We start from the raw sequence: 7,956 nt of genomic DNA on the forward strand, positions 1-7,956 counted from the left end.
TATGTACAGATGGTTATCCATCCACCAAGCATCCCTATGTTCACAGAGCTCTTACACACAGGTAGTGCAACATGCTAATCAGGCCTTTTCCCTAGTTCTACTTCACAAACAACAACAATGTTAACAATACCATGATCCTGTCCAGGTTCAGCCAATGCAGGTTCCAGCACAAAACTCCTCGTAAGAATCAGAAAACAAAGCAGTGCTGGTGGATGTTCTCTGGTAGAAGTTTCTTCGTGTTTACAGTCGTTATGCTAAGCACAGCACATCCTGAACGTAGACATGAAACCATTTTATTTCACGTCTGATAAAATGTTGAAGTGTTCCTTTAAGGACGATCCAGTCAAAGCAGAATAAGAACAATCTAGAAAAGCTCCTCTTTCACATCAACATGTTTATTCTGCATAAAAAAAGAAAGAAAACAGTTCATTAGGAAACACAGGAGCTGGGACTAGTTTCTACCGTATCAAACATATTCAGGTGCAGACGTGACTTTAATTTCTCTCTTCGAACTGGGACTTGTTCTTCAGCAGGAACGCTGCCAGGTACTCGATGGGGTTGGGCGGTCTGAAAGAGAGAAGGATCTGATGAACAGAACTGGAGCAGAGGCAACAACAAATAGACAAGTTTAAAACTGTACATACCCACAGTTCTGCACCAACTTAAATATCACTGACGTCACACTTTATGCTGATTTTGGATCTGCTTAAGGAGTCACTGTACAGAGCTCTAACTGAGCTCTTTATACTCCATTATCTTTGCTGGATGTTGTTTTAGGAGTTAAAAGAAGTCTTACATTTTCACTGTAACTAAAATATAACTAATCATCTTCACACAGAGAAGACATTTGTCTCCGTTACTGAAGAGTCACTCTGGGAACTGAAATTCCCTGTGTTTTGGTTTAGGTGTTCAGATTCTGACCCAGATGCTTAACCTGCTCTTCAGTAGTTAAGTTTTAAACAGAAACCTGGTCACACTAAACACTTCATGCATCTCCAAGACCTGCCACACCAACTGTAAAAACCAAAGCCACCGTGCTCAGTAAGCACAAAAAAAACTCTTAAAGCTAATCAAATTTTTTTTCCTGTCGACTAAAACTGACAAAACCAAAGCTCTAAGAAAAGTAAGACTAAAGCTACATGTGTTAGTAGGTTTTCCAACATGCAGTATCTCACAGTGTTGATAACACATTGTGGGGTTTCGTGCAGTTACTGACCTCTCCTTGGCGAGCACCGACAGGCCCTGCAGCAGGATGGGGACCACCGTCTGGTCCAGGTATGCTCTAGTTGGCAGGGCCTGCAGATCCACCTTCTGCTTCGAGATCTTCTCTGTACTCGCCTTCTCATTTTCTGCCGTCCTCTGTGAAGCAACAGCAAAGTATGCTGGGAGTCTCACTGTAACTTCTCTTTACAGCGTGTTCAGTACGTGCGTGTGTGTGTGTTACCTGGATGTTTTCCGTCAGACCGTACTCTGCATGAGGGTTTTCAGACACCTGCAGGAGGATTCATGTTCACTGACTTTATGCAAACACGATCAAATGTGAAAAAAAGTGAAAAATACTTAAGGACTTAATTTTTACTTATTATTTAATTTTCACAGACTAGTTTTAGAACCCAATAAGTTCTTATCAAACATCTTGTTTTATGTATCAACCAGTTCAAAGTCAAGAAATTCTGTTTAGTCTAATGGAAAAGAAAGAAAGACAAAGCAGAAGAAGAGCTGAGAAGCAGCATTTGTTTTGTCGTCATAAAAATAACTAAAATTATTCATCTGCTATCAAGAATGCAGCTAAGTGTCTGTCAAATGGAGCTGAAACTAATGTCTGAAAGAGTCTGTGAGGACTTCTTAAACTGTACTTCAACAACAGCACATTATAATGTGTGTGTGTGTGTGTGTGTGCGTGCAGCTCTGTGTGTTACTTACAGGTGTGTGTCCCTCCATTGACTGATCTGCATCTGTGTGATCTGAAAAACATGTCAACACTGAACTTCATCATCTTCCCTACTGCTCAAATAAACTCCATCCAGTATTTTAAGGTTAAATGCTGATGACGAGCTGTTGAAGGGCTCAGAAAATGCTCTGTGTTCATCTTTCTGCTGCTGAAGACCGTATGAATTTTTAATGTCTTTTTATTTTTAACAAGCATTGGTGAAGATGCACAAACTGTTGATGTTATTAAATAGAATAGCACCACCTCTCAGCACCACCTTTGGTCCAAATCCGTACATTCAACGTATATTTTAATAAACCCAACATCCTTACCCGAACTAATATGAGCTCAATACTACACAATAATGAGGATTTGCTAACATTAAATATAGATATAGATATATATCTGAGATTGGAGAACCTCTGATTAAACCGTTTCCTGATTTTGTTTATTGTTAATTTTAACTAAGCTAATTTGTGTTCAGTGATATAAACACACGTTTGATTATTTCAGTTTGGGTCCTGATCTCTAATCCCTACGTAGATAAACCAAACTATCGAAGGGATTAACTCCTTTCCATGGCCCTTATTGAGCGTCTCTGTGATTTAAAGAAACATTTATTGATCTGAAAACGATAGAAACAGTTTGTACTTTAATAAACCGTCAGCTTGATGCAGGTCGACTCGTAACGTTACACTGTAAACGGCGGTAAGTTAGCTTAGCACACTTTTAACGCCCTTTATTCGGTAAATACACCTCACTAACGGACAGAATCACCGGTCTGGGTTTAAATCTTTTTAAAAATATTTTAAAAAAATCAGTAACACACAGCAAAGACACAGAAATATATTAGAAACAATAAAAAAACGCGGTCAATGGTCAACAATGAACTTACCGTCCGCCATGTTTGTTGTGGATGTTTACGTAAGATACCGTACGTACGTTGATTCTGTTTAACCGCTACGCCGGAAAGACGTCATAAAGACGTACCGGTTTATGTGGCTATACTTCAAAATAAAAGCACAAAGTACTGACACGAAGAGGGAGCTGTGCACATGGCAGAAGACAAAGATACAGCGAGAGTCACATCAGCTCATTTTAAGCTTTCAAATCGTATGTTTGGAGATTTAAAGACATGATAAGTCTTTAAACCGATAACTGATGGTTGTGACACAGCACAGGGGGAAACAAAAGAAGGATTCAGTTTATTTTCAGTTCCCCAACAACAATCTGGCCTTCTGTTTTTCTCCTGCATGGTTTTGTTGTCAGTGGTCTTTCTTCCAACGTGCTGAATATTTTAGTCTAAAACCAAATACACACAACAAATCCTGTTTTCTAGTTACTGCAATTTTAACATCAAGTCTAAAGACTACAGATGAAATCTGATGTACATCTCTGAAGGAAACAACTTGATGACTGACACTCAACGTGTCAGCAGCTGATTGGATTTTAAGTTTTATAAATGACTTTCTTACCTGCTGATTTACACAAAATTATTTTACAGGTGAACCTCTGCTGTTATACATTAAATTAACCACTAGTTAAATAAGTGGTCGATTAAGTTACTTTTATTTCTACACATTTTAATGTCAGTGAAACGTTTCATGATTCCAGTTTTTCTTTGTCTTAAATCACAATGGACGGAATCATTTTATAATTTCGGTGTTGATCAGACAAACCAAGATGTTTGAGGGCAAGAGCATTTATCACAATTTCCTGAACGGTCAATTAATTTATTAATAAGTTGACGAATGCATCATGAATATAATCATTAGCTGCTGCTGAATCAGCTAAAACTGTCAAAAAGCATCAGTTATAACAATAAAACACTTAAACACTTTAAATGCATTGAGTGATTTTACTCTCAGTACTTTAAGGATATTTTTTCTGATCATACATTTTCACAGCTGGATTTTTCCTTTTAACAGAGAATTTTTACTGTGAGGTCACTTCAATAAAAATCTAAATAATTCATCAAAATCACAGGAGACTGATGCACATGACAAAACGAATGTCAAAAGATTAAAATGTGATTTCAATAACAATAATAAAAGATGAAACATTTCACGCATCAAACTGTAAAAGTCACATAACTGATTGTGATGTAGCACAGAAATCTGCTGTCTCAGTTTGAATACACCCACTGTCTCACCTGGATCATCTGTATCTGCAGTGTTAATTATTCTAAAAGTCTGAACATGAAATGTTTTCACGTCTTTTCTCCACTCAATGCAATAACAGTCCAGAGCTTCACTGTGAGGTTTAATTACACTGTTTTAGGTCTTCACTAAACTCGAGACAAGACAAACACGAGACAAACATGAAAAGAAACTAGTAAAATACTAAACTAAACTATACTAAAGCATTTGAGTATTACTGCAGCATAAGCAGCTCTACCGCTGGAGCAGTGTCAGCAGTAGATCCTCGCTGTGCAGCATGTCTAATCAGGTCCAAGTTTATTAATGGATTAAACAACATCATGCAGATTCATTTCTGTCCACACATTGTTCGCTTCATGTGTTAATTTCACACAGACTCTTCCACTGTCACAGTAAGAAAGGAATAATGGCTTTTCTGGAGCGAGGGTAAAGCTCGAATTTCTTCAGGTAGTCTCTGCAACACAAACAAAAGTCCTGTCGATCAGCACTAAATGAACTGATGACTATTTTGGTGAAAGGAATAAATATTAAAACTACCCGCTGTGCTGGTCATAACCTAGATTATAAAGGCACCAACCTACCTGTGGTGTTGGTAGGCTCTGGGCCCGATGGAGCAGATGGTGAAGAAAGCGAAGGCGAAGGCTGGTAAAGACCACACTGCTACAGCGTAGCCACACCACTCCACAATCTCCCCAAAGAAGTTAGCACCAGACACAAACTCAAACATTCCCCCTGAAAGAAAGGGTCCAGCATCAACAGAACACCGTCAGTGCTGTGGATCAGGACAGAGTGTTAAATTAACACAAATGTATTTTAAAATCAGACAGTGTTAATTTTTAACAGACAAGAACACCACGTTTCCACCAAGTTTACTTATTACACACACTTGGATTGAGTTCAACTGTAGAATCTGCTAGTTCAATGACCCTATCAACCCTTTAAGCACTGTTACCGTCTTAAGTCCTCGCTGGAAGTAACGGGTGTAACGTCCATGTTCAGCTGAACTCGCAGCTTTGACTAAAAGGTTTGATGAGTTTGATGTAATTTCACTTCCACTACACAACACGTGTACTACGGTGCTGACACTTCCTAGTGTAGCTCAGGATCTAGTGTGGACCAGGATCTAGTGTAGCTCAGGATCTAGTGTAGCTCAGGATCTAGTGTAGCTCAGGATCTAGTGTGGACCAGGATCTAGTGTAGCTCAGGATCTAGTGTGGACCAGGATCTAGTGTGGACCAGAATCTAGTGTGGACCAGGATCTAGTGTGGACCAGGATCTAGTGTAGCTCAGGATCTAGTGTGGATCAGGACTGAGTGTGGACCATGATCTAGTGTGGATCAGGATTGAGTGTGGACCAGGATCTAGTGTGGACCAGGATCTAGTGTGGATCAGGACTGAGTGTGGACCAGGATCTAGTGTGGATCAGGTCTGTGGTACCGTAGGGGATCCTGTAGACGACCTCTCCAGGTCTTCTCAGGCTTCGCAGGATGTAGTCGCTGTGGATGTTGATGCTCATTCCAACAGCGAACAGAAGAAAACCTGTGGAACAGAAAACAGGAGCTTTATTAGGGACCAGGTACAGTGTGGTCCAGGTCTCCAGCTGATGTGTTTGGGCCGTGGAACCTTCAGCACATGAGCAGATTTACAGCATCTGCTCCAGTTGTGCTGCCCACATGCTGTTGTCAGGCACAGAGACACACTGCCTGAGGTGGGACCACAGACACATCCGTAGTCTAGAGTCTGGTCACACGACTCAGGAATCACTGATGATGAACTGGACGAGGACCTCTGGAAGAAAACTGGGTGAACTGGTGGCTCACCTGCAGCCAGACGGGCGTCCGTCAGCCAGGTGTGTTCAAACTGGGTGCAGTGCAGCAGGTGGTGTCCTTGCAGGAAGCCATTGAGCGAGCAGAAGATGGCGGCAGAGACGACGATGATCAGGGGGACGGGTCGTCCTCTGGTCAGGAAGGCGTAGATAAAACTCCTGAAGAAAGAATCACAGCCTGTTGGTACTAGCTCCACACATGGTGTTCTAATAACCCCACCCCCACCCCCACCCTGGCCAGTTTGACAGTAGACAGTAGTTTGTAGTTACTACAGAGCTGAACTGATTATTTAACTGGCAGAAACCAGAGGATCACGGAGAAGCAAATGTTCCAGTTCCCTCCTGCCGGGACATTAACGCTCCAGGAACCAGATGGTTACCACTGACATTCCTGTGATGATTATCACATGAGGCCACGGGGGTGTCTGAACAGCGAGGGGCCTTTTTCCACCCCACCCAGTAGAAAGTACACCCTGAAAGGCATCACACGCACACCAAGTACCACAGGTCAGTACTAGCTGACACCCCACCACTGCAGCTTTAAACATATGTAGCAGTGAGCGAACGCAGTTCCACGACACACAGAGCTGAAGTTTCTGCTTCGTCAGTGTGTATAAGTTTCAGCATCTTTTCAGCTGATGGACTTTACACAAGAAAACCAGCTGATACACAGTTAAACTTCCTGTTCTGCTTTTCTCTCCCAGACGCTGCTCTACTCTACAGAAACCTGATCTATGAGACACATGTGGAACACATCTGGACCAGACTGAAACAATCCTGTTACCAACAGAATCAAGTTCAACGCTGGTTCAAGTACTTTGGTTTCTACAAAGTACTACAGTACTGTTACTTAAGGACACCTACTGTACTGTACTACACAGTACTTTCCCCTGTGTGGAACAGAACCTGATGCTGTGGGTCTGGGGGGTGGGGGGCAGCTGGAGCTCTCTGACCTGTGGAAGTAGTGCAGCATGAAGGTGCAGAGCAGCAGCGTCCTCCCGCTTCCTCCCCCCGGCTCCTCGGTGAGCAGCTGCAGCAGCAGCGGCAGCAGGAAGGACGGCACCTCCTGCAGGAACCAGCCCAGTCTGGCCGAACAGCAGCGACTCCCCGGCGGCGCGTAGCGGCCGTACTCGGTGTGGCTCCGGGTCTGGTGCCACAGGTAGACCGCACCCCCGACGACCAGAACCCAGCTGAGACACGAAACAGCCTCCGCCCGGCACTTCATCTCCCTGCTACTGCTGCTCTGCTCCGCTCGGAGACTCAAGACAAACAGCGAGGAGGAGTCAGAAGAGGGAGGGGGGCAGAGCCGTGAGCCGACAACCAGCACCGGACCCCCCTGCACCCAGGGACAGAACCTGAAGACAGATCTGAAGACAGCACAGAGAGTTTAGTAGTGGTCTCCCCCCGTACTTAGTCCACCGCCCCCCCCCAGCTCTCACACCCAGATCCACAGTGGAACAGGTTTTTCCTGCTGATCCACAGCACCACACTGTGTGGTTCTACTACAGAGCAGATCACAGAACAACCAGCTGTTCTCAGGGTTCTGTGGCCTCACTGGAACCAGAGCCACGTCCTGCTCCGTCACAGCACTCATGACAAAGAGAATGATGAAAGATGACATGAAGGGGACTTACTTCAAGAAGTCAGACGTCAGCCGCTCGTTGGTCAAATGTCTAGAACTGTGTTTTACAGCATCACTGCTCCGAAGAGTGAAACCTGTCGTTTGTTGCAGTCGGTTGATTTTCTGCCCTTTAAATGAACGTGTGATTCTCTCTTTGCTCAGCAGCAGTAACCAAACAGATGGTATCAGATCAACAGTCGAGAACTGAGCTTCAAGGTTTTACAGTAGAATGAAGAAGACCTGTTTCTTCCTGTGTCGCTAACAGTCAAACAGAGAGAACTTTGTGTTTGTGTCTCACCTGGGTGAAAGGTGTGAGCAGAAAAACCCAACAAGAGGAAAAAGAAAGTCGACACCAGACATCAGGACCGGAGAAACCAACATGAGCTGAACTCACGGCGAGTACGAAGGAGAAAAAACAGAA

The 7,956-nt window shown here is 43.3% G+C and overlaps 2 protein-coding genes across 3 annotated transcripts; both read right to left on the minus strand.

The window, feature by feature from the left end:
• Nucleotides 1-374: 374 nt before the first annotated feature.
• dpy30 (dpy-30 histone methyltransferase complex regulatory subunit) lies at nucleotides 375-2,877 on the minus strand. Its single transcript, XM_026359387.1, has 5 exons — nucleotides 2,826-2,877; nucleotides 1,924-1,964; nucleotides 1,445-1,492; nucleotides 1,217-1,359; nucleotides 375-567 (listed from the first exon to the last, which is right to left on the minus strand). Exons 1-5 carry the CDS (start codon nucleotides 2,833-2,835, stop codon nucleotides 495-497), a joined length of 315 nt encoding a protein of 104 aa, XP_026215172.1. The 5' UTR covers nucleotides 2,836-2,877; the 3' UTR covers nucleotides 375-494.
• Nucleotides 2,878-3,574: 697 nt separating this feature from the next.
• Nucleotides 3,575-7,936, minus strand: srd5a2a (steroid-5-alpha-reductase, alpha polypeptide 2a). Of its 2 annotated transcripts, none has more exons than XM_026359371.1 (6): nucleotides 7,834-7,936; nucleotides 6,868-7,281; nucleotides 5,910-6,073; nucleotides 5,527-5,628; nucleotides 4,671-4,821; nucleotides 3,575-4,543 (listed from the first exon to the last, which is right to left on the minus strand). In XM_026359371.1, exons 1-6 carry the CDS (start codon nucleotides 7,914-7,916, stop codon nucleotides 4,477-4,479), a joined length of 981 nt encoding a protein of 326 aa, XP_026215156.1. In that variant the 5' UTR covers nucleotides 7,917-7,936; the 3' UTR covers nucleotides 3,575-4,476. The 2 variants fall into 2 exon arrangements, with proteins under 2 accessions (XP_026215156.1, XP_026215157.1); XM_026359372.1 differs by lacking the exon at nucleotides 7,834-7,936 and adding an exon at nucleotides 7,549-7,650 and having other exon boundaries at nucleotides 3,576-4,543.
• Between the last annotated feature and the right edge of the window lie 20 nt (nucleotides 7,937-7,956).

This window comes from Anabas testudineus, chromosome 1 (assembly GCF_900324465.2).
Source record: "Anabas testudineus chromosome 1, fAnaTes1.2, whole genome shotgun sequence".
In the NCBI taxonomy this organism is placed as follows: Eukaryota; Metazoa; Chordata; class Actinopteri; order Anabantiformes; family Anabantidae; genus Anabas; species Anabas testudineus.